General features: G+C 50.4%; 1 protein-coding gene across 2 annotated transcripts in view; it reads right to left on the reverse strand.

Moving 5' to 3' along the window:
- The window catches only part of LOC138488866 (neurabin-2-like), a 1,321,710-nt gene that overhangs the window by 745,922 nt on the left and 549,880 nt on the right, over positions 1-25,908 (reverse strand). For both annotated transcript variants that reach the window (XM_069616225.1, XM_069616224.1), the window contains exon 9: positions 16,935-17,164. In XM_069616225.1, coding sequence (XP_069472326.1) covers positions 16,935-17,164 — 230 coding nt within the window. The remainder of the gene's footprint in view (positions 1-16,934; positions 17,165-25,908) is intronic.

The following is a 25,908-nucleotide window of genomic DNA, read 5'->3' on the forward strand; positions in this document are numbered from 1 at the left end:
CCTGCAAGAGACTCACTTGAGGCCGGCGGACTTCTCTCGCCTTTGCAGCAGATTATTTCCCCTACAACTATCGGCCTCCAATGGCACCAAGAAGGGAGGCACCACTGTCCTCTTTGCAAAAGAACTGAAACCACAAATCCTAGACTCGTTACAATGCCAGGAAGGCCGCTTCATTGCAATCAAATGCATCATTTTTGACCAACTCTATACCGTTATCTCAGTTTACGCCCCGAACGAGCATCAGGAAGGGTTTTACTGAGACCTAGAGGAGGCCCTCCTCCCATTCATTGAAGGGCAAGTCATCATTGGGGGAGACATTAACAGAACCCCGGACCCACTCAAAGACAGATCACACCCCCCATCATCCAGAGACCTGAAATTAGCAAAAGGCTTGCACCAGCTCTTTCAGACCCTGGATGTCGTTGATACCTGGAGGTTATTATCTTCAGAGGACAATTTCACTTTCTATTCATATGTGCGCCGTACCTTCTCTCGAATTGACCTACTGCTGGCCTCCCCTCAGATCCTGGCCTTCACGGATGACGTCACCATTGGCCCTCGGATCCTCTCCGACCACGCCCCAGTCTCACTGATCCTGCGAGCACGCGACCCGGAACCCCCCACCCCCCTCGCCGACAATGGACTCTATATGACCCCATTTTAAATGACATGGCAGTGAGGGACTCAATTGCTAGGACAATAAAAAACTTCTTTATGGAAAACCGCGATGAAGATACCTCCCCCAGCCAACACCTGGGATGCCATGAAGGCGGTGCTCAGAGGGGAATTGATTGCCCAATGCGCAGCATTCCATAAGCGTAAACAGGTGGCCCGCGCCATCCTGGAATCTGAAGTACGGGAAGCAGAAGCCACTCATAAGCGAAAGGGTTGGTTTCCGAAATCCTACATGACTCTACAGGTAGCAAGACAGAGGCTGGAGGCGCATTACGCTGAAGCCACGACACATCTACTAGCCAAAACTAAACAGTGGTACTATGTCAACAACAAAGCAAATAAGCTGCTGGTAAACAAACTGGCCAAAACGAAGAAAAGAAATACCATCCTGGGCCTTCGCAACTCACAGGGCACGGCCCAATTTTCGGAACGCGAGAAGCTATGACTGGCAGTGGCCCACCAAGCAGAGATAATGACTGCAGCCCTGAGGGACCAAAACGAACAACAGTCCTATATACGGAGGCAGCTCTCCCACTCCTTACACCCATGGCGAGGGAAGGACTCAAAGCGCCCATCACAAGCGAGGAAGTCGAGGAGGCCATAAAAAGCCTGACACCTAGAGCCCCGGGCCAGGATGGGTTCTCCACCTGATTCTACAAACTCTTCCGCCCTCAACTGGTGGCTCCCTTAACCCAGCTCTTCAACTCATTTGCTGCCACCGGAAGTATCATCCCTACCATGCAGGAGTCCATCACGATCCTTATCCTCAAGCCCGGAAAAGACCCTAAGGGCAACAACTCGTATAGGCCCATCTCATTGTTAAACCTGGACGCCAATATATACTATAAGATCCTGGCCAACCGCCTTGCACCCATCCTTCCTAGCATTATAAACCCGGACCAGACTGGGTTCATAACCCACAGGTCAACGAGAGACAATATCCGCAGAGCCTTAAACCTAATAGAGGTTGCCAATCAAGAAGCACAACAACTTGCCCTGCTGGCCTTGGACGCAATTGAAGCCTTTGACAAGATGGATTGGACTTTCCTACGCCTCGCCCTCGAAGCCTTGAACTTTGGCCCAACATTTCAGAAAATGATCCTAGCTAATTATCAATTTCCCAATACCCAGCTGAGAGTCAATGGCCTCCTGTCGGACCCGATCCCTCTTACATGTGGAACGAGACATGGATGCCCTCTGTTCCCCCCTACTCTTCGCCTTGGCCATGAAACCCCTGGCCGAATAAATCCGCGGAAACCCCCAGATCAAAGGCCCTCCGGTAGGCCCGGCCCAACATAATATTGCTCTCTACGCCGATAATGTGTTGTTGACTATCACTGATATTAAGGTTTCCATGAAGGCAGCCTTGACCGAAATCCGAAGAATCGGGAGAGCAGCCGGCTTCGCCATCAATTTTGGGAAATCAGTGGCCCTGGGGGTGGGACTGAACCCACGTGAAAGGGAAGCTCTAGAGAAACAAAGCCTATTCCAGTGGAGTGTCAAATCTATCCCGTACCTGGGGGTCCAGATCCCGGCCCACCCAGCAAAAGTGTACCAGATAAACTTTCCCCCTCTCTTTGAGGAGATGGAAAAGGACCTCCATCGCTAGCTATCGCAAGAGATCTCCCTTTTGGGTCGCATTATGGCCTGCAAAATGAACCTCCTCCCATGGTTCCTTTACGCCTGCACCTCCTTATCCACTTCAATTCCGCTCCCCCCTGCAACGCCTGCAAAGGAAAATGATCGATTTTATTTGGAGGGGCAAGAAGGCGCGCATCCCCCGGAGGACCATGATGGGCAGCGCGAAACTGGGAGGGCTGGGGGTTCCAGACCTCTGTAAATACCAAATAGCAGCACAGCTGGCCCATATCCAGGCATGGGAAATCGCCTCGGGGCGCCCGAGGTGGGTGGAGATCGAACAGTCCCGTCTTTCTCTCCCCCTTCGCTTTCTCCCGTTCATCCCTACTGCACTGCGCCGAACTTGGCCAAACATGTTGGCCTCCACTAAACACTCCGTGCGGGCCTGGGACTCGGGCCGCAGACACAAACGTATCCAGGGGGACCTGAGCACTTTCTCCCCAATCTTTAACCCAGCCTTCTCCCCGGGCCTTTGCCCAACAAACTGGGTGGTGGGAGGTTTCGAATAGCTGTGACAGCTCTTTGAGGGGGGCGCACCTCGCACCTTTGAACAATACAAGATAACTTTCCAGCTGGCAGAAACAGACAGGTTCACCTATGCCCAACTGCGGCACTGGTGCTCCCGCCCCCAGACTTTAACTGCAGCGACATGAGCCCCCGCACCATTAGAGCTCACAGGGAATGATCTGCCATCCCAAGGGAAGATCTCGGCTCTCTATAAGCTACTGCAGGAGGACCCCTTCCTCACCAAGCCCTCCTGTATGTCTCAATGGGAGGCAGACCTGGGTCACGCTATAGAGGACCAAACCTGGATGGACATCTGGTCGAGAACATGCACGGCCTCCCCTTGCATCACAAATCAGGAATGCGCCCACAAACTGCTTCTACGCAAGTACTCCCTCCCCCAGCCCCCTGCTTAGCCTTCACCACTTCCAGCAGGCATTGGACCCGCACTGCTGGCGCCTTTGCGGCCTCCCAGAATCCTATCTCCATATGTGGTGGACATGTCCTAAGGTAAAAGAATTCTGGTCCCAATGCCTTGCCACAATAAAAGATATCACTCAAGGGACAATTCCACTGGCCCCCGAAAACGTCCTCTTGGGGATCCCAATCCCAGGTTCCTACCCAAGAACAGGAAGGAAGGGGCAGCTCTGATAACCCAACTCCTGCTGGCGGCCAAAATTACAGTGGCGCGCACCTGGAAATCCACGGAAGGCCCCCTGATGACCCTCTGGTGGGTAAAACTTTGGGACATAATGATAGCCGAAAAGGTCACGGCAGCCAAAGCAGGCTTTCTCCATCGCTTTATGAACATTTGGGCGCTGCTGATAGACTAGGACCAGAACTATCTGGCCCTAATTTATAAGCCACGCCTAATCGCGAGAGCCTTGAACTCAACCAGCGAACACCCATCACCTGGCCCAGCCCAATGAGACTGGGAGACAAGAGTCATCTTGGGATGATGGGGGAGGGATAAAGGAAATGTCAATTTATAGGCATCGCGAGGGGCAGCAAGTAAATGTTAATCTATATGTTCTCCTGTGTGCTGATTATAAATAAACAAATAAAATAAAAAGCGATGGAATGGAAGTTTATTCTAAGGTTTATTCTGAGGAGAACAGGGGGAGACTGATGTGTTGCGATTATTTACCCCCCCTAACTCAGATTGGGTTGACTGGGGGTGGCTGGAGGTAGGTTTTCCTGCCGTTGGTTCCAGCAAGAGGTGCCCAAGAGCTGCAGGTGCAAGGATACGGTTCCATAAGAAGAGTGCAAAAAAAAAAACACTACGTTTGGGGGTCCATAGAACTATGGAGGGAAAGTTACCAAAAGAGATTTCCTTACACATGAAATGCCGGGTCAGGAGAATGAGGCCCTGACTGCGCACCGTCATTCAACAAGTGAGAGCAAGCCAGCCATGAAGCAAACCTGATTCACCAGGGGTCCATTGCTTGTTCCTCACAATTTTCATACTGCCTTCTTTAGAGCAGTTTTCTAAGAGTTCAGGACTACTGTATGAGGTGCCTGAGATTCCGGGTGCTGGATGGTAACTGGTTACCTGTAATTCCAAAACATGAATTGATAAGATTACAGAGCAGGTCAAGGCTATCCTCAGGGCCGAGGACAGTTCGGGGGATGGGGGAGGTGGAGCATATAACCAGCTGCAGCGGACAAAAAGTTAAAAAGGATCCGCTGCACGAGAAGCTGCACTGGTTTGCTTTCAATCAAAAAGAAAATGAAATTAGAGTAGAAGGACCCCAGACACGTGGACACACAGGAGATGCTAGACTCTAAAAATAGAACAAAAAAAGCCTTTGGACTGTGCGAGCGGAGCGCTAGAAAACGTTTTGTCTCAACCTTCCAATCCACGCTGCTCACCACCGCTGCCGGAGTTCAGTATACTGGCGCTCCCCTGACAAGGAGGGCAGTGCCGTAAATCACCTATTAGGGGAGTTTTCCTAAAGTCTACCAGCAGGTGAGACTACTCTCCCTTGGTATACAGGCCCCAACTCTTAGTATCAGTCTGTACTACCCAAAGGTTTGTTAGAACGGCAGAGCAGTAGGCAAGTACAATGCACCAAGTATATACACAGGACTAAAACTCACAAACTTGAAGTTAAAGTAAAATATACATTTAATTTATATACACAAGGCAAAGGTAAGTAAATACTATTTAGACTAACCAACACAAATAGAAAACATAAGCAACACTTTCAGCAGAATGCCTCAACAGTAGTGGCTTGCACTAGCCATGAACACAGTTCAATGGTGCATCAATTCACTGCAAAGCCACTCAGACAATGTTCTGTTGTAAGGACAAAGGGTTATTCAGCATTAGTAACAGCAATATACTACTCTAATACTTTTCAATGATTCTAACACTCTAGCAGTCAATTTCCTTACTAGTTAAGAGTTCTTCAAAGTCAGTTGAGGAGGAGTACAAAGTCATGTGCAGCAGCAGAGAAGGCAAAGTAGCCATACTTTAATTACTTTCAAGTAGGATGCTTTAGTGGAATACAAAAGTTAATAGGGACCTTGAAAAGGACTCCCTATAGGTGTGCAAGCTGTTAGGCCAGGGCAATGGGTATGGGTGAACACCCAAACTCTGGATACAGCACTCCAGTAACACAGGAGTGACATGTTGGCTTGAGGAAAGTGCTACCTTGAGCCCCACAGTACCTTAGGAGAATTGAAGAAGATGCACAGGAGAGAATCCAGCTGCAGCAGTGGACCAGGTCTCCTGTTCCTTGGTCGTGGTGATGAAAGGAGGGACTATGGAAGGGATGTTGCAGCAGCAGTAGTGAGAAAGGACCCTCAGCAAGGAGTTCTTCGCACTCAGTCGGTCTGCTATTTTAGCGACTTTATACAAGCCCTAACAGCGAACACTTATCAAACGGTCAATTCACCCCGATACTGCAGTCCTGCACTCTGGTGAGGTGATTTTGCTTAGGGAGATCTTATTTCTGGAGGTCCAACTGGAGCTCCCCAAAGTTCTGGGAGGATTTGTTCACGGGAAGACGATGCACTGCACTGCAACTGGGTCAGAGGTCCCCTTTTATAGGCGGTTTGCAGCCCTGGAAAGTCACAGCACCGCAGGGGAGGGCTCATTCTGCAGGTCATCTTACAGCTAGTTAGTCCCACCAGCCAAAGGGAAAGAGTCCTCTTCAGAACTATTGTCGATTTGAAAACGGGGTCAGGCAAGCAGTGGTCTCTTCACGGTTACTGGAAGGGTCTGCAGACGTGCCTTCTGCCTCAGGAACCAAACCTTTTAATCAGGATTTTGCATTAACTCTACCTGCAGTTTACAGAAAGGGGTGGGTGGCTGGCTGTCACACACAGGTGTCTTGGCTTGCTACACAAAGGGTTCCCTCCGAAGACAAAACTCGCATCAAGGCCTCCCCCTCCCAGGATGGCAGAAGGGCTGACAAAGAACCACACAAGAAATGGCGAAAAAAAAAAGGTGCCACCATGTTGGAACATAGGTGGCCCTCTTGTGCATAACCGCAGCTGTGAATACAGCCGATGGTGGAAAATTGGACAAAAGTCGATGGAACACGTCCACTGCCACCCGCCATAACTGTAGAGTTGTCACTGTAACCAAAAAGTTACAGGAGCAGAGAGAAGGGGGGATACTTGGTATCCCTTCAGCACTCCACATAAGGTGGGATGTGCTGATCACTCAAAAGTAAAAGTTTACGCAGGATAAAAAGTATCCTTCTTTCCTTAAGAACAGTAGTTAAGGAAAATTGAACAATATAAAAGGAGAACCCAAAGGGCCCTTCGCAACACTGCACATAGGATGCTGTGTGCTGCAAAAGTGAAACACAGATGGCTTTAAAAGATATAGAGAATTTTATAAGGCACAATGGGAGGCTTTTAATGAACTCTATGTGTGAATTAAGTGCTGATGGGCGATGGTTTTTGTTTCAGAGTGGTTAATTTACTATTGTGTTCTTTTTATTGTGTTTGTGTTGTGTGTTTGTGTTTTTTTTTTCTCGTTTTCCTCTGATTTTTGGCTAGTTATTTCAAATTAGGTTTGTTGCGATTAGTAGAGATAATTGATAGGCTTTTCTTATTTATTCTGTACTATTTGTATCAACTTGTATAATGCTTTTTTCGTTTTGTCGTTTTCTTGTTATCATAATTGTTGTTTTGGAATGATATGTATTTCTTTTGATAAATCTTTAAATAAAGTTGTCAAAAAAAAAAGATATGGAGAAAAGCAAATCTCCATAAAATAAGGTAAAAAATATCGAAAAGAGTTCCCATGGTTAGAGCAAACAAGAATAAATGAGGAGGAAAGGGCTCCCCTCATTCAGCAGAACAGGAAAAAGGTCCAGAAGTCTAGCAAAAAGTGCCGGGGGTCTCACTAGGAAAGGGGATTAAGCATAAAACTGATTCATCTCCCCAACACTGGCACCTCTGCTGTGACCACTGACCCGTGATGCTCAATTAGAGCTGCCCCCCACTAACCCCCCGGGCGGCTTCAGGCATATACTGCACTCCTTGCGAGAGGGAGGGGAGTGCCGGATCAGTTCTGACAGGGGCCCGCCTCCTGCCAGGGCCACACAGGCTCCACAGGCTGCTTCTGGTGTACACAGCCTGCGTTGAGTGAGAATTTAGGGGACCCCCAGGCTGCAATCAACACAAAGTTCAACCCAGCATACACAGACTGGGTATTTACAAATTAAAAAAGAAGGACTTTGGGTCCCCCACACACATGCTGCTGATGATGCTTGGTCTGCCAGAACTACAACATTGGTCTCTCGTTCAAACAAAGAACTGCAGAAGAAAGCCCTGGCTAGGCTGTCTTCAAAGTAAGGTTTTTATAAATCGTTTTACAGTGCACTGTATCAAGACTCTTGAATAGATTTAAGGACTTTTTAATAACTTTATATTTTTAAAAGGTAATCGTGAAATGTTTTCAATGTTTTTACGAATGTAGCTGCTTAGGTAGGTAATATTGTAAACAGTGTTGTGCGATTTTCTGTTTTTCAAGTACAACTTATAAAATCACGCTGGTGTCTTGAAAGAAAGGAATAACTAAGCTAAAAAAAAAACAACTAAAGAGACAGGGTGCCAGCATTTAGTTGCCAGTCTTTCCTTGTGTGTGCCAGGTTCCTTAGGAATTTTTGGGGAATCCCATCCTAACCTTTTCCTTTCCATCCCACGCCCACGTCCCAGAGAGGTGCACCAAGGTGATCTTGAGTTCAGGTAAGAAGGGGTTGGAGATAGGCAAGAGGCGGATCAAGTGTTAAGTGTATTGCTGTGCACCAGTCTCCCAGTCAGTGGGGTAAGACATCCCCTACTACACTGGCATGAGCAGCGGTTCTGGCCCTAGGCTCCATCTGGCATGAACAGGCCCAAATAGGGAGCTGCCCTTTAATGCTTTTTGCCCTTAGCTGCCAGGCTGCATGCCCAACAGACAGGGAATATGGGGAGTCTGTGTGCCTGCAGCATAGATTGAGATTAAACGTTTTCTTGAGGTACAGCCTAGCACATTGATGTTTCATAGGAAGAATCATCTGTAAACAATCCATTATAAGAACCATATAAACAGAGAAGTGTACCAATGTTGAGTATGAAAACTGATAAATATAATGAATATTGACAAAGAAAATGACATTGACTACAAATGCTATCTATGGTTTATTGCAAAAGAAGAGCTAAAGCAGAATGTGTACACATGTGTAAGTTTCCTGAAAAAAAATGTTAAAGCTTTATTTAATACTTGTTGCGAAAAATCTCTCTTTACTGCTTTCCCTCCAATGACATCAATGGGATGCCCTCTTTTTTGTCATTGTGTTGAGCCTTTGCTGACTGTGGCTGGTAAGTGAGAAGCCTTTTCACTCCACTCATCTTGCGAAGCTCATCTGTTTTGGCGGCACTGATCAGTTCCTGCGGCTGTCCATACAGGAGAAATCTGTTCTCCATAGTAAAGTTCTTTGTTTATTTTTCCTGCACGCATCACCTTAAGTGAAGTGCAGTATCGACGCTTTGTGTTCCTGTAACTATTCTTTACATTTTGCTGCTTAATACCATTTACTAAATACTCTAAAATGGCTGTGCCACGAGATTTTCTCCTGTCTTTTGGCCATCTTGTAGTTTGATTTTGTTCCTGCTTTGGAATGGCTGATTCTCCATATATGTAAACCCTTTCCCGGGAAAAGTTCCAGCTTTCAAGGGCAAAGTAGCGGTATGTGTATGCGGCCGGACGTTGGGGACTGCGTCTGTCTGGACCCAGTTCACACCCATGCCAAGTGTGTGTTGCTGGGCAGATGCAGTGTCCAGCCCCGGACAGTTTGAATTGTGCAGATCCTTGCCATTGATGGGCTGGGGGCAACTTCAGCCCAGATCTTGGGTAAAAAGAGGACTCTTGTAGCCATTCCTGATATCATCGTTGGAGCGAAGACCACTACGATGTAGAGAAGCCCTCCAAAGAACCGTAACTCTTTGTTGGAAGATCACAGGAAGCCTGGTCTTCACTTGCACCGAAAAACTTTGCCTCTCTGTATATCTCCTGGAGCCTTTCATCACTGCTTCGAACCCTGGGCCACAAGTTCATACCTATGCTCGAAGATCCAACCACTGGAAGCGTTCTGAATAGTCCCGAAACCATCCTATGGGCTAGCCAAACATCTCCCTCTGTTACTTCTTTGCAACGGTTGCCATCCAAAGTTGGACCTCTGGACTGTGCAGAAGCATTTCACTGAAGTCACAGCTCTCCAACACAAAGATTGGCCTTGTAGGGCCAAATTCTTTGTTACTGCCACAAGAGTTGCATTCTGCCATTTTCTTCAATTGGGCAGATCGGTTTGCCGCCTGCACTGGATCCTCAAAGGTCTTTGTTGGAGAGGTGGTTCCAAAATCGGTGTGTCCTTGGCATCCAGCTGTCCAGAACCCATAATCTGGACTATCGGAGCACAGAACTGTGAAATAGGCCCAAGAACCAGAGGACTGAAGTGACCTCTGCACCAGCGATCCCTGGGTTTCCTCCAACTGAACCAAGGAACGAATCCAGAAGGCTCAGCAATTTCAGGAACTCCTACAGTGGTCACTGAGCGGATCAGAGTACAGGGGATATCTGTTTTGTCTGACCCCCAAACCTCCCCCCGCCCATCTTCATAGGGTTGCATCGGTCTAAAGCCATAGCCCCATCTCTTCCTTGCCTAGCCTTGAATTGTGGTGTTCTGGCGTGGTATACTCCCCAGAATCTCCCTGAAGGTGGATGGATTGAGATTATGTCTGCTAAAGATGTTTTCCTTGTTTATCTAACATTTTGAAAACGTACAACTTCTTAAAGGGACTCCTAACCTCTTGAAGAGACATTTATTGGGGTCAGTCCATCTAAGGGCACTATGCACCTTCTTTTTTAGCAAGAGAATACCTTTGTAAGGTTAGAACCTTCATTCGAAGCTTGTGTATGTTTGAGAATTAACCGGTTGAAGAAGTTAGCAAAGTATAGCTTACTTACCTAGTTCTATTTCTTTATTCACTTGCTTTTCTGCACTTAGCCTACTGAAAAGTAATTCTGAGTGTAGTTTCTTACCTGTAACTCCATTTCTCCAGCATTGGTATCTTTCATGGATTCACATGCTTAGAATATTCCCCGTCGTCAGACTGGGACCCCTCGGTACACATATATAGCCTTTTCCTATAGGAAAACTTCCGACACTTTTGTGTCCTATCTACGTCCTTTTAGGACCCGCCTACGCATGCTCCGCAGGCCGTCCCAGTATAAGAGGCCCGCCCCCGCGGTTCCCCTTCAGATTTCGGCCCCTCCAAAGTAGGAAGGGTTAAACTTATCCATCACATACATTGCAGTCCTGGGGAGGCTTGGCGGGCGCATGTGAATCCATGAAAGATACCAATGCTGGAGAAATGGAGTTACAGGTAAGAAACTATTCCCTTCTCCAGCATTGGATCTTTCATGGATTCACATGCTTAGAATAGATTGTATAGCAGTAACACTTGAGACGGTGGTGAGAATGCAATGTAACGTACCCTCACCATACTACACAATACTTATGTACAGCAGGAATAAGTTTACTCCTATAACCTTTCCCCATAAAGTATATTGTCATCAAAAGGTAGAAAACAGACTCTCCACAGTGTGGAGCTTACCTTACAGAAACAGATGGCGCAGGACAGCTCTTCCCATCTGCACCTCATCCGCATGCTGCCTGGCAAGGCAGTAGTGGGGGGTAAACGTGTGGGGCACTGACCATGCCGCAGCTTGGCATATGTCCGTCAGCGGAATTCCGGCCCATAACGCTGTTGAGGCTGACATCGACCTAGTAGAATGGGCTCTAGGATGTCCTTGCAGTGGCCTTCCGGCCTTCGAGTGACAAAAAGCAATGGTCGACGCGACCCATCTGGCCAATACCTGTTTCGAGATTGCTTTACCTCTCGTCGACGGACCATATGCGATGAACAGTTGCCAAGTAGCCCTGATGTCTCGTGTGCGATGTAGGTAGAATTTCAGAGCCCTCTTAACTTCCAGGGTATGAAGAGCTTTTTCTGCTGCCGACGATGGAGTGGCGAAGAAAGTAGGCAGAACCACAGATGAATGTTTGTGATATACCGTCGGAACCTTAGGGACGAACGTAGGGTTAGTTGCCAGGACTACCTTGTCCTTAAAGAATCTTAGGTAGGGCGGGTCCATGACCAGTGCTTGTAGTTCCGAGATACGCCTGGCGGATGTAATAGCTATCAGGAATGCCAACTTCCACGAAATGAATTTCATGTCGGACGTGGCCGTAGGTTCGAAAGGCGGTTTTATCAAGCCTGCCAACACTGTGTTGAGGCTCCACGTAGGGGGAAAACGTTTCACCGGGGGAAAGGCTCGAAATAAACCCTGCATGAAGTGTTTCACTAGTCTGTCGCTGAATAGAGGAGACTGCCTCTTCCTTGTGAACCTCGAGATGGCTGCCAGGTGTACCTTTATCGATGAGGGGGACAATCCCTTTTTTGCTAAGAGGAGCAGGTAAGGTAGAACTTGTTCCGGCGTCACCGACAATGGTTGTAGGTCCCGCTGTTCTCTACACCATTCACAGAATCTCCGCCATTTATAGGAGTAGGATTTGTTAGTGGAAGGGGCTCTAGCTGCCTGTAGAATTTCTTGGCACTCCTCTGAAATGTCTAAAGCCCCGAATTCCGAGAAGTCAGGAGCCAGGCCGTAAGGTTGAGACTGCCGGGTCGTGATGCCACACCGTGCCTCTGTCCCGGGATAGAAGGTACGGGAATTTCGGAAACGCTATGGGATGTTCCAGCGATAGATGGAGGAGGTCTGAGAACCATGGTTGCCTCGGCCAGTATGGTGTCACTAGAATCACCCGGCAATTGTATTTGTGTATCCACTGTATTGTCTTCCGTATAAGGGGAAACGGGGGAAAAGCATAGAGGAACACGTCCGTCCATGGGAAGGAGAACGCCTCCCCCACCGAACCCTCTTGGGGCCACCTGCTTGCAAAGTTCTCGCATTTCTTGTTTTCTTTTGTCGCGAAGGCGTCCAGAGGGGGGTGGCCCCATTTCTCGAACACTTTCTCCAAGAGACCCGTGTCCATTTCCCACTCGTGTATCTGGGCCATGTTTCTGCTGAGGGAGTCGGCTTGGCAGTTCCTGACTCCTGGAAGGTGATGAGCCACGAGGGAGATTTCGTGCTTCGATGCCCAATGCCATGTTTTCTGGGCTTCTATGGAGAGAGTCCTTGATCGTGTCCCTCCTGGTTTCCTCAGATAAAACATGGCTGTTGTATTGTCGGTCAGTATTCGCACTCGCGACCTCTTGATGTGTGGTAGGAATGCCTTCAAAGCCCATCGTACCGCTCTGAGTTCCAGTACGTTTATGTGTAGGAGCGACTCCGTTGGAGACCAGCGACCTTGAGTTTGGAGAGCACCCATGTGCGCTCCCCATCTGGTGAGGGATGCATCCGTAACTATGGTGGTCTGGAAATCCGGCTCCTGTAGGGGCACACCTTTGTTCAGATTGTGGGCACTCTGCCACCACTGAAGGGTCCGAAGTAGCTTGTCGTCGTCGACGGTTATCCTGTCCAACCACGATCCCTGAGCTTGTGTCCATCGGTCCGCGAGGAATTCTTGGACTGGCCTCATGAATAGTCGACAGTTTTCCACCAGATGGATGCAGGATGCCATGGCCCCTAGGACGGACACATACTTTCTCACTGAGATCCTGGTGTTTTTCCGTAGCCGGGCCGCCTGTTGAATAAGTCTTGAGGTCCTGTCGAGAGAAGGTTTCACCAGCCCTAGCTGAGTCTCGAACTGTGCCCCCAAGAATACCAGCGTTCTCGATGGCCGCAGAGAGGATTTCTAGAAGTTTATGGCGAACCCTAGCCGTTGTAGAAGCTGCATGGTGGCTTGCAGACTTGTGTTGGTCGACGCTGGGGAGGATCCCCTTACCAGCCAGTCGTCGAGGTAAGGGTATACATGGTGGCTTTGCTTTCTTAACCAGGCAGCCACAGGAGCCAGGCATTTTGTGAACGTTCTGGGGGAGGTTTTGAGTCCGAAAGGAAGAACCGTGGATTGGTAGTGGGTTCGCCCTATTACAAAGCGTAGGAATTTCCTGTGTTTCCGACGCATTGGGATATAGAAATACGCGTCCTGTAGAGCCAGGGACCCCAGGAAATCTCCCTTTTGAACTGCACGGATCACTTCCTGCAGAGTGAGCATCTTGAATTTTAGGCTCTTTAGGGACTTGTTGAGATCGCGTAAGTCTATAATGGGACGCCATTTTCCGTTCGGCTTTTTTACGACGAAGTATCTGGAGTAGACTCCTTGACCTCTCTGTGATGGTGGAACTAATTCTATCACTCCCTTCGCTAACATGAGTGTAACCTCTTGTTGTAGTGCCTTCATATGGGACTGAGCGGTGAACGCAGGTGGAATTTGCGGAGGGCTGTGTTTGAATTGAAGAGTGTCCGTGTCTTATAGTGTCTAACACCCATTGGTCCGTCGTTATTCTTTCCTATTCGTCGACATATGCTGAAACTCTTCCCCCCAGAACGGGTTGTGGAACGTCACTGCTGATCTTTAGTTTGCTTGTCCCTCGCCGACGATGGATATGATGGACGTTTTCTGACTGGAAGTTTCGTCGACGGGTCGCCGATTGTGAGGCACGTCGGTATCCCTGGGAAGGGTAAGCCGATCTGGCAAAGGATCTGTCTCCAGAAGAGAATCTTGAATTGCCGGAAGCTCCTCTAAAGGGGCGAAAAGACTTGTAGCTTCTGCCACTGTGGAGGGCACCCAAAGAACGTGCCGTGTCCGAATCCTCTTTCATCCCTTTCAGGGCCTCGTCTACCTTCTCACCGAAAAGAAGGTCTCCCTCAAAGGGCATATCTAAGACCTTGTATTGTACTTTTGGTCTGAAGTAGGTACACTTCAGCCATGACTGTCGACGTAACACGACCCCATTGTTGACCTGCTTGAAGCCAGATTCAGCAAGATCCACCGCAATGTTTATTGCGTGATTTGAGGCTTCCTCACCCTCTCGGACCAGTAGCATCGCCGCCTTCCTCTGAGCATCTGGAAGGTGATCAAGCAGCGGAGCCAGCCTGTGCCACATCTCCCTATCGTATCTGGCCACAATAGCTAGAGAGTTTGCGGCCTTTACTGTGGTCGCTCCCACGGAGAGCACTTTCTTGCCAAAGGCATCTTGGCGTCTCGCCTCGTTTTCGGGTGGAGTCGTGCATTTGTGCTGTGCCTTTGCTTTCCTCGCTGCCGCCGCCGACACCACCGAGTCTGGCGTTGGTTGAGAGGACAGACACTTGAGGGTAGACTCTGGAGCCTTAAACTTCTTTTCTAGGCGTCCTTTCACTGCTGGTTCTGAGAATGGGTGTCTCATTGTCTGCAACCCCTCTTTTCCATACATGGTCAAGTATCGGTATCGAGAACACCGACCTCCTCCTCTTGCCCATGTGGTCGAACAAGAAACAGTCCTTTTTCTGTTCTTCCTGGGACAGGCCAAATTCTTTGCATGCCTTCTCCATCATCGAATGGAAAGACGCAATGTCGTCCGGAGGAGACGGGTGAGCTGGGCTTCTGGGGTTTTCTAACTCCGCCTCTGACTCCCAGGTAGGATCCCTGGAGGGGGATAGAGAGACCTCTGACATGGCTCCCCTGTCAGACTCCGAATCTGGCAGCTCACCTTCCTCCTGCGCCAGCGTAGAGATTGGCGTGCGTGGGTGCGGCGGTTGACGGGACGGGCCCGGCTCGTCGACGGGCAACTGTGGCAGGCTTGCCTGTGGAAGTCGCTGGTCCAACGACCGTAGCAAGGACTGCAGCGAGGACAGAATATCCAACAACAAAATCGCTTGAGGATTGAGGAGAGGGGCAGGTACCGGTGGAACGGGTGCCTTCGTCGACGACTTGTCAGCCGCTCGTAGCCCTAGGTCTGCTGGGCCAGCCACTCTCTCGCACTCGTCCTCCGAGGACAGCAACATAGCTTGCTCTTGCAGCAAAGCCTCTGGGGGGGTAGGATCGAAGACTTCAGGCCTCCAGGCCTCCTGTAGGACCTCTGTCGACGAGGCTCTCGTCGACACCATTGTCGACGGGACGGAGGATGCCCCTTGCGCTAGTGGCGGGAAGGCGGCCGTTGACTGGATCGCCGTCGACGACGCAGGCTTCGCAGGTGGTTTTGGCGGTCCCGCCTTCTCCACACTGTGCCCGCTTTTACTTGATTCTCGACTTGTGGTCAATCTGTGATGATCGCCCGAGGAGGATTTCTTTTCCTTCTCATGCTTCTTTGATGAGGATGATTTCTTCGACGAGGAGTCTGCAGTGGAATGAGTTCCCGACGACTCCTTCTCCGATGGTCTAGATTTCTTCGTCGGTGGTTCCGACGATGCCGCGCGGCGTGATGTCTTCGCCGAGTGTGTGGAGCCTACCTCCGGGGGGGGGGAGGGGGGGAAATATGCTCCCGCACCCTCATTCAGCCATGTCACCAGGCGTCGGTTCCGGTCTTTGAGGGTTTTTTGAGAAAACCCCTTGCATATATCGCAGGCATCCGCCGAATGGTGAGGGTGGAGGCAATATATACAGTCCATATGTCCGTCCCGCTCGTAAACCTTTTTCAAGCCGCACGTCGCGCATGGACGGAACAGCGCTTTTCCTGATACAGAGGACATATCGTACTCGAAATCCAAAAGGCATCCTAGTACAAAATAGTAAGACAACACGAGGAGATCCCACTACTTTGGAGACGGTTGAAATCTGAAGGGGAACCGCGGGGCGGGCCTCTTATACTGGGACGGCCTGCGGAGCATGCGTAGGCGGGTCCTAAAAGGACTTAGATAGGACACAAAAGTGTCGGAAGTTTTGCTATAGGAAAAGGCTATATATGTGTACCGAGGGGTCCCAGTCTGACGACGGGGAATATTCTAGCCATGTGAATCCATTAAAGATCCAATGCTGGAGAATGTGTCTATATTAGTAGTGAATGTTTTAGTGTTTTACCTGTGAATTTTCATTAATAAGAAGGATAGCTCAGGGGGGAAAGGAACGAGTTTGTCTTGGAAGCAAGACAATGCAGCGCAACACAGGTTCCATTCCCCATCCCGCGCTTAGAAACCACTCGCTGGTATTAAGCGCGTTATAATGATCATTATAATAAAAATGGTCTGAGGCCTAAAAAATAAAATGCCTTTGTGCCTAACTTATATTATTAAGAGGGCCCGTTGTGTGCTTAACTGAACCCTTACCACAATCACACCATCCTAAGTTCAAGCCTTGCTGTTCAGTCATACTACTCAGATAGTTTGGCTAGTCAGTGTTTTTTTCTCTTCATTAGAATAGAGTGGCCTTGCAATCTGTTCACACGGTTACTTCTAAAAAACCATCTTAACCCTTGTTCTCTCCTCTTCTGGAGTTAGAAGTGTGAAGGAGGCAGAAAAGAGGTTATATGAGAATTTAAACAAAAAAAACATTGTATACACAATCTGAGATAAGCATCAAGCAAAGCACAATTCAACATGCTAATTTCAGGAAATTAAAATGTAATCAAATTAAGAAGCACCTTTTTGAAAATATACGGAAAATGTAAATCCTTTGTGGTGAGGCACTTTCCAAAGTAGCCAGCCAAAAACAGTCAATTTAGAAATCAAACCTTACTTTTGCTGAAAATCTTTAAGTAATTTTTTGGCTTTGTTATACTTCTTCTCAAGTGCATCATACTGCTCCTGGGTTTCCTTCAGATGTTCATTTACAGTTTTGCATAAACTTTGTGCCTCCAGCCAATACGTCTCCAGTTTACCAATTTTGTCCTTGTTCTCATCAACTGCTTGTACAAGTTGCAACCTGTTTGACTCCCAGTTCATTTTTTCAGCTTCTGTGATCTTTAGCTGGAAGAAAGCACATCAGTATTGGATTAAGAAAAAGATACACCCCATATTGACCACTGTACTCCTAGTCCATATACCGTTTTTCTCCATGCCCTTATCCGTCCTAGAGGCCCATGACCAGAGCCTTTTGCAAAGCAGACTCCTCCAAATTTGAACTGGAGCACGTATTTATATGTGTGTGTGTACACACACACACACACACACACACACAGACGGGGTAGGGATTTACTCTATGAGAAGAGATTTCTGAGGACAGCATGACTTAGCACTTGTGTCAATACAATAATGCATCAAAAGGCCAGGGGAGAGGCTTTGCTAATCACCTCCCAAGCAAAATGTGGAACAAGTTACTTACCTGTAACTGTTGTTCTCTGGCATGGATTCACATGCTCATGAATATTCCCTGTCGTCAGGCTGGGAATCCTCGGTAAAGAAAAAAATCAGTATCAATTTCATTTCTGATCTATCTTTCTTAGTAGTAACCAATCACTGATCTCTGGGTCATACTGCTCCCAGCCAATGACTGCCCTCTCCCTAAGCCCAGCCTCCGGCAGCCATCCTCAGATTTGGTAGCACGCCAAGTGGCAGTATCACCAAGAGAAGAGCCGCAGAGGGGTAGGTAGGAGGGTTCCCACGTGAATCCATGCAAGACCCATGCTGGAGAAACAACAGTTACAGGTAAGTAACTTGTTCCTTCTCCAGCATGGGGTCTGGCATGGATTCACATGCTCATGAATAAAAGAATACATAGCAGTATACACATTCACAACTACGGGAGGTGGCAACAGGCTCAACATTAAGCATCTCTTACTCCTCACCAGGCTCACCTTAAGCGAACAGGTTGCGCAGCACTCCTTGGCCAACCCTGGACTCCTCCCTGGAGTCCCGATCGACGCAGTAGAATCTTGTGAAGGTGTGCGTCGACCTCCACGTAGCAGCCCTGCAGATGTCCAGCAGGGGTACACCAGATGGGAACGCCGTGGTAGCAGCGATTGCTCTGGTCGAATGGGCTCTCGGACGGCCGGGCAGCGGTCGGTTTGCCAACCGGTGACAGTGCATGATGTAGCCGGAGAGCCATCTGGAAATGGAAGTCTTCGAGAGAGCCTTCTCTTGATTCACAGACCCAAAGTTCACGAATAGCTGTGACGTCTTCCGAAAACTCTTCGTGCGGGCCACGTAGAACTTCAGCGCTCTAGCTACATCCAGCGAGTGCAAAGTCCTCTCGGCCGGCGTCGAAGGCGACGGGAAGAAAACTGGTAACACCAAGGGCTTGTTGAGGTGGAAGTCCGACGGCACCTTGGGCATGAAGGGGGGGTGCGTCCTAAGCACTACCCTTGTGTCATGAAAAGTCAAGTATGGAGGCTTGCAAGATAGGGCCTGAATCTCTCCCACTCGACGTGCAGAGGTGATGGCCACGAGGAACGTTGTCTTCCATGACAGGAACTTCAAGGGCGCCGAGTGCATAGGCTCGAATGGGGCTCCCATGAGCCTGGTCAGCACCACATTAAGTTCCCACGCCGGGGCAGGAGCCTTCACTGGCGGGAATGAACGGAATAGTCCCTTCATAAATTCCTTTACCAGGCGATGAGACCACAAGGACGCCCGTCTCGTAGACCTGGTATATCGGGAGATGGCAGCCAAATGTATTTTTATGGAGGCATGAGCCAGTCCAGCTTTGGCCAGCGACAGTAAGTACAGCAGCACTTGAGGGGCTCTAATCTGCAGAGGGTTAATCTTCTGTGCATGGCACCAGACAGAGAACCTCTTCCATTTATGACTGTAACACTTGAGAGTTGAGGACGCCCTGGCCTTTGCAAGAACCTCTCTGCAATCAGCCGGGATATCGTACCCTCCAAACTCTAGCGCTGCAGGAGCCAGGCCTGCAAGTTCAGCGACTGTGGGTCGTGGTGTAGAATGGCGCCTCCTTCTCTGGAGAGAAGATCCGCGTCTGCCGGCAGCCTGACTGGCGGGGACGTTGACAAGTCCAGAAGGTCCGGGAACCAGATCTGCCTCGGCCACGCCAGTGCGACGAGGATCATCCTGCACCTGGACATCTTGAGCTGGCTGATGAGGCGGAGCAGCAACGGCAACGGAGGGAACGCGTATAGAAACAGGCCGTCCCAGGGGAACGAGAAAGCATCGCCCATGCTCCTCGGCTGTGGGAACCTGCTGGCGAACCTCTGGCACTTGGAGTTTGTCGCCGTCGCAAACAGGTCGACCTGGGGTTTGCCCCACCGTTGGAAGAGTCGATCCACTTGATCCTGGCGCAGTTCCCACTCGTGGCACGAGCGCGGCTCCCTGCTGAGTGAGTCGGCGATGGTGTTTTTTATTCCTGCCAGGTGGAAGGGAACCAGAAACATCCCCTGGGCGACGGCCCAGTGCCACAGATCCTGGGCCTCCTTGGATAGGGCTGGGGATCTGGTGCCTCCCTGTCTCCGTATGTAGAACATCGTGGTGGTGTTGTCGGTGAAGATCCTCACCACCTTGTCCTTGAGGGACGGGAGGAACGACTTGAGTGGCCAGAACACTGCACGGAGCTCCAAGATGTTGATGTGAAGAGACCTCTCCTCCGGGAGCCAAAGGCCTCTTGCGTGTAGATCTCCGGTGTGGGCCCCCCAACCCTCCAGAGAGGCGTCCGTAGTCACCGTCTCCTGAAACGCTGGGGTTTGAAAGTCTGTGCCCGTCGTGAGGTGAGCCCGGGTGCCCCACCATAGGATCGCCCGACGGAACTCCTCGTCGAGGGGGATCCTGTCCTCGAAGCAGCCCCCCGCCTGAACCCAGCGGGCGTCGAGGAACTCCTGTAGCGGACGCATCCGAAGTCTGCAAAGGGGTACAAGGTAGATGTACGAGGACATCATCCCGAGAAGGGACTTGATGGACCTCACTCTGGCCACGTCCGTGGCTAACAGTCGCCGTACCTTGCCCAGGATGGTTTTGGTCCTCTCCTCTGTAGGGGAGGCCAATTGCTCCACTCTATCGAGCTTCGCCCCCAAAAACAGTGCTACTTGTGACGGAACCAGGTGGGATTTGGGGTAGTTTATGGAGAATCCCAGCTCCGTGAGCAACCGGACGGTCCTCGCCGTATGATCGATGGCGAGTTCCCTTGACCTTGCCCGGATTAGCCAGTCGTCCAGGTAGGGGTAGACGTGGATCCCCTGCAGGCGCAGCCACGCCGCCACTGGTGCCAGGCACTTGGTGAAAACCCTGGGTGCCGACTTTAATCCGAACGGTAGGGCTCTGAATTGGTAGCGGTGTCCTCGAACCACGAACCTGAGGAACTTCCTGTGCCTTTCTAGAATGGGGATGTGGAAGTAGGCATCCTCCAGGTCCAGCGACAATAGGAAGTCTCCTTCCTCCAGCTGTCCCAGTACGTGCTGGAGGGTGACCATCCTGAATTTCTGCGCCTTGATGTATTTGTTTAACCGACGCAGGTCTAGGATGGGGCGCCAACCGCCTGCCTTCTTCCTGATGAGGAATTACCTTGAGTACACTCCGGAGCCCCGAAGCCTCCTGCGTACGAGCTCGATGGCACCTTTCTTGAGCATCGCCTTTACCTCCAACAGCAGTTGAGGGACGCGATTCTCCTTCCTGGCCACGGAAGGAATGCGAGGGCACTTCTTTAGGAATTCCAGTGAGTGCCCGTTGGCCAGGGTGTCCAACACCCAACGATCGGTGGAGATGGACTCCCACACCCTGACGAACTTCGTCAGTCGGCCTCCCACTGGGGTGCTTCGGTGGGGGCCCGACAACCCGGCCGGGTCAGTCTTGCTTGGACGCGGCCTTGCCGCCGACGGTGGGAACCCCCTACCTTGCCGCAACCTCTGTAGGCCCGCTGGGAAGAGGTGCGGGCCGCCTGGCGGTAGGTGGAGGAGCCACCGCTGGATCCTTTGGAGGCACCGTGTCTGCCTCCAGAGCTCCGAAAGGGCCGTCGCTGCTAAAGCACTCCAAGGGCTCGGGCCGTCTCCGAGTCGGTCTTGATGGCCCGTAGAGACTCATCCACCTCCTTACCAAAGATGTTGTTGCCGTCGAACGGCATGTCCAACACTCTGGTCTGGACGTCCTGGCGAAAGTCTGTCGCCTTGAGCCATCATCATCGTCTGAGGCAAACTCTGTTGCCCAGTTGGCGAAATCCGGTATCGGCAATGTCCGTTGCCACCGTAATGGCGTGATCCGACGCCAACTCGCCCTCCTGCAGAATTTCTAGAGCTTACGCCCTTTTGTCATCAGGCAGGAAATCTAGCAGGGGAGCTATCTTGAACCAAAGCTCCCTGTCGTAGCGGGCCACGATCGCTAAGGCATTGGCCACCTTAATAGTCGTCGCCGCCGACGAGATGACCCGTCGTCCCATAGAGTCCAACTTCTTGCCCTCGCCGTCCGGCGGGGAAGTGGAAGTTGAAGCCGCCGCGGCCACTGCCTTCTTCTTAACCGCTGCCGAGATGACCGAGTCCGGCGTGGGCTGGGCCCTGAGGCACAAGAGGGCAGCATCGGGGACTCGGCACTTCTTCTCATACCGGTCCTCCTTGGCGGGTGTCGTGGCAGGGTTCTTGAGGGCAGCAAGCCCCTCGTCCCAGAGGTCATGGAGTAAAGGCACTGTGAGGACCGTCTTCCTCTTAGCCTCTCGTCGTTGGTACAGAAACCCCTCCTTCTTCTGTTCTTCAGGGCAGAGCTGGAAGAGCTCGGATGCCCTGGTTATCATGGCGTGTAAAGAGCCAACCTCGTCGGCTGGCGACGCCCGCGGGGGACTGGGGGGGTGGTGACGACGGGATGTCTGCTGTGTCATCGCCGCCATCGTCGTCCGTCCCCGTATCCATCGCCGTATCCTCTCCCGGCGAGGGGGGTGAGGGGTCCACCGGCCTCGTGGGCATGAAGGGAGGAGAGGGGTGGACTCTCCTCCGCTTGTTCGGGGGGTTTCCTGACGGGCCTGGTTCTGGATCCTCCGTCGGGGTCCGTGGTAATCTCGTCCTTATCTCGGTACATAAGGATTGTATTGCCAACAAAATGGCCGCCGAGCTATCCTGGGGCTCGGGCAACGGCTGCGACGGACGGGATGGCCGTTCCACTGGGCCCTGTTCGTCCTCCTCGTCGCTATCTTCGATCACGTCAGCAGGAACCGTCCCCTGGGATCGAACCTCTCATTGAGGTTTATGAACCTCTCGTTGACACCTATGGACCTTTCGTTGAGGCCCCTCTCGGTCTCCACCAGTTCCTCCTCAGAGGCTGATTCCGAGTCTGTAGCGGCCACCGGCCCCCCCCCCCCTCTTTTTCAGCCGGGGGCCTCACGGGGGTCTTAGCGGTGGGCTGGAAAGAGGATTCTTTCTGCGGTGGCAGGGATACTTTGGGCCCAGAGGCCGTTTCCATTGGCGTAGTCTCAGCCGGCTCCGCCAGGGTCGCAGAGACCACTTCAGTAGAGGCCTTAGCTGGGTGGATAAAGGCCCTCACCACCTTAGGTGCGTCCGGGGCCTTCCCCTTGAGGGGAGGGTCAACTCCTCGCTCCCCCTTTGTGATCGAACGGGTCCGCTCCGGCGGCCTACCCGGGTTCTCTGACTTCCTCTTCCCCGAACCAGAGCGCTGGCTCGTGGTCGAACGTGCAGGGGAAGTAGCGCCCTGTTTGGCAACCGAAGAGCCCGACCTTTCGGCGTTCCCGGAGCCCGCGGACTTGCGGTGCTTGGCCTTCTGTTGGGCCCCCGTCACCGGGTCGCCCTCAAAGGATTTCGAAGCCCACTCAACCTTCTTCTTCGCCTTCTCACTTGCTCTGTCCTTCTCCAGCCGTGAGGCGAGGCGGGAACGACGATCTTGTTTGGTCCGTTCCAAAAGGTTCTTGCAGAACGCACAGTCCTTCTCCACGTGCGTCTTGTCCCCACGGAGGCATTAGAGACATTGCAAATGCTCGTCCTCCTTGAAAACGTTATATAATTCGCATCCAGGGCAGTTCCTGAACAGCTTGGATCCGGGCGTCGAGCTTCCTTTGTCCTGGGCCATGTCCGTTGAGGTAGGCCGCAGATCTTCCGGAATCCTCCAAGAAGTGTAAACTCGACGAAAACTTCACCCTTGAGGGGTGTAGAAGAATTCCGAAACGGGTCCCCGTTATCGGAAGTAGAAACGGTGGAGCTTGAAGCTTGATTAAACCTAAAAAATGAGAAAATCTCCTGAAAAAGCGTGAAAACGCAGTAAAAAACTCGAGAGCTAAACACGAGGACTCCCAACACTTTAGCGTGCGGTAAAAATCTGAGGATGGCTGCCGGAGGCGGGGCTTAGGGAGAGGGCAGTCATTGGCTGGGGGCAGTATGACCCAGAGATCAGTGATTGGTTACTACTAAGAAAGACAGATCAGAAACGAAATTGATACTGATTTTTTCTTTACCGAGGATTCCCAGCCTGACGGGGAATATTCATGAGCATGTGAATCCATGCCAGACCCCATGCTGGAGAACTCTGGAAAACCACAGCTGTGGCATTCACTGCCAAGGCATGAGCATTGAGATCTTCAGGGGGAGCCTTGCCATGCAGATCTGTACGATTTGGTGATGGAGGAAACTATCCAGTGACCTCCTGATGCTTTTGCTGGGCTGAAAACCACCAAATGTCACAGATAGGTAATCGTTTTTTCCAATACTGATAGATTTAGAGTGCCTGCCAAACATCAAGTGAATGGAGATTACACTTGGCCTCAGAATGAGAAGATTGAAAAAATCATGGACAGAGGCCCATTTTGACCGATATGGAAAGAAATCACTTCTTTAGGGAGAGAAAGGAGGGATGACTCTGCAGAACCACCTGTTGGAAGGCTGTATAGGGTTTAGATGACAACGATGCCTGATGTCACAGGCAGAAGGTAGTCTACCAAGAGAGTACCTTGATGTAAGCAGAGGCCATGGGATAAAATAACCTGTGCAATAGTTCAGACAAAACCATAGGCTGCTCCCGAACTGGGTGAGAAGCTTGCAATGGTGGGAGTAGCATCGCCAACCCATTCAAGTGTTAGAGATCATATGATTTGAAGTTGATAAAGAGTCAGAACCACTGTTGGCCCCGACTTAATCTAACAAGCCAATCAATGTACCAGACTAAATGCAGGACAAAGGAAAACACTTGGATCAAGGAGCACCAAAGCAGCTTCAATCACATGACAAGGGACCAGTGACAGAACTGCAGCACTTGCTTCCATATCGGATCATTGTGGACTCCTTTCAGGCTGCTTGAATAATTTCCATGGTCTCTTGCAAAAGATCCAGATACCCAAGAGTAATGGCAAGTTCCGCAATTGATGGAAGAGTTCAAGAATCTTTACCTCTTGCTGGGAAATAATCTGGGGGAAATAAAAGCAGAAATGTTGTCCCTTATTGCTCTAGTACACATTGAGGTATGTATACCAAAATATGCCTGGCCAATAAAAAGGAAAGCCAAGAAAAGGACGCAGAAATCCAGATTAATATAGCTCTGCTGAACAGACATGGATGAAGCCTGCAGAACCACCAGGTAGTGATCTGATGCCTGGACAGGAAGTGAACAACTGCCTCATTCAAGTCTGACCCGGTCTCCTTTGCATGCACTGAGTCCCACACAAAGCCGACTGATTGTTTGGGAGTCGACTTCATATGATAGGAGGACAAGCAGCCCAAGAGTAGAGGAGAGACAGAAGAAGCTGGTTGGGGCACAAGCTGCGTTGGACGAGGGGTTTAGATCAGTCATCCAGGAACGGATATGTGGACTCCCTCAACTTATGGTGGGAAGACACTACCGACAACAACTAGGTAAACACCCTAGGAATCTTGTGTATTGGAAATGGCAGCCCGGCAAAGGACAGGCAAGGGGAATTCCAGTGTAGAAGCCAGATTTGAACATGGAACTAAATGCCCATTAAGTCCATTGAAAAAAAAGTAGACCCCTGAGAGAGGGCCGAGCAAATTGGAGTCTGTCAATCTTTAGTTTTTCAACTGGCAGAAAGGTATGGCGCGAAAGAAGATCAAGAAAGTTCACATACCTACTTGGTTTTTCTTTACAGTGGCGAAAAGTCTGAAGTAAAAACCCTCCTCTTTCCTCATAAAGGGCCTCCTGCAGTCCCCTTATTGAGAGACGGTTTCGAATCTCTAGTAACAGAGAAGCCTAATCCACTTGAAGAGAGGGGTAAAGAAAGATGGAAAGGGGAAGAGACCCATTAGCCCCTGCAGACAACAGACCGTACACACAGCTGCGAAGAAATCGAGGTCTGGCCTACCAGGAAGTTGGATTATGGGCCAGGATGTAGACGTCACAGACTTTTCGTCACCAGCCTAGAAGCAGTGGTGGTTGGCAGAACCTCTTGGGAGACATGTTGCGTCTTGCAAAGCACAATGACAGCAGTCATCTTACCTTATGCTGTGCTACAAGAATCAGAGGAACGTGCAGGAGGATCTAGGTCTGCTATTCTTCCAGGGTAATGAAGATTCTAACAATTTCTGAACTCGATTTGTTATCCCTGCCAAAGATTAAGAAGTCTGTGTGGACATTTACTTTTTAGTCAACTTGTCATCTATGATGCAATGGGACACCTCTGACCCCTCTAAAGGTGGTCAAGGATCTTCTAGAGATCATGTGTTAAACATGGTAGTCTGGAGCAAAGCTGAGCGTTGCATGTCTGCACCCACACACACACCTCTGTCAGCAGTATCAATGGTACGTACAGAAGGAAGTCTACAACAGGTCTTGGGCAGGCAATAAGAAGGGCTACTGGCAGATCAGAAAGAAAAGCTGTATGGCTCTTAGAG

Source organism: Ambystoma mexicanum, chromosome 9 (assembly GCF_040938575.1).
Source record: "Ambystoma mexicanum isolate Mex_15411 chromosome 9, UKY_AmexF1_1, whole genome shotgun sequence".
Taxonomy (NCBI): Eukaryota; Metazoa; Chordata; class Amphibia; order Caudata; family Ambystomatidae; genus Ambystoma; species Ambystoma mexicanum.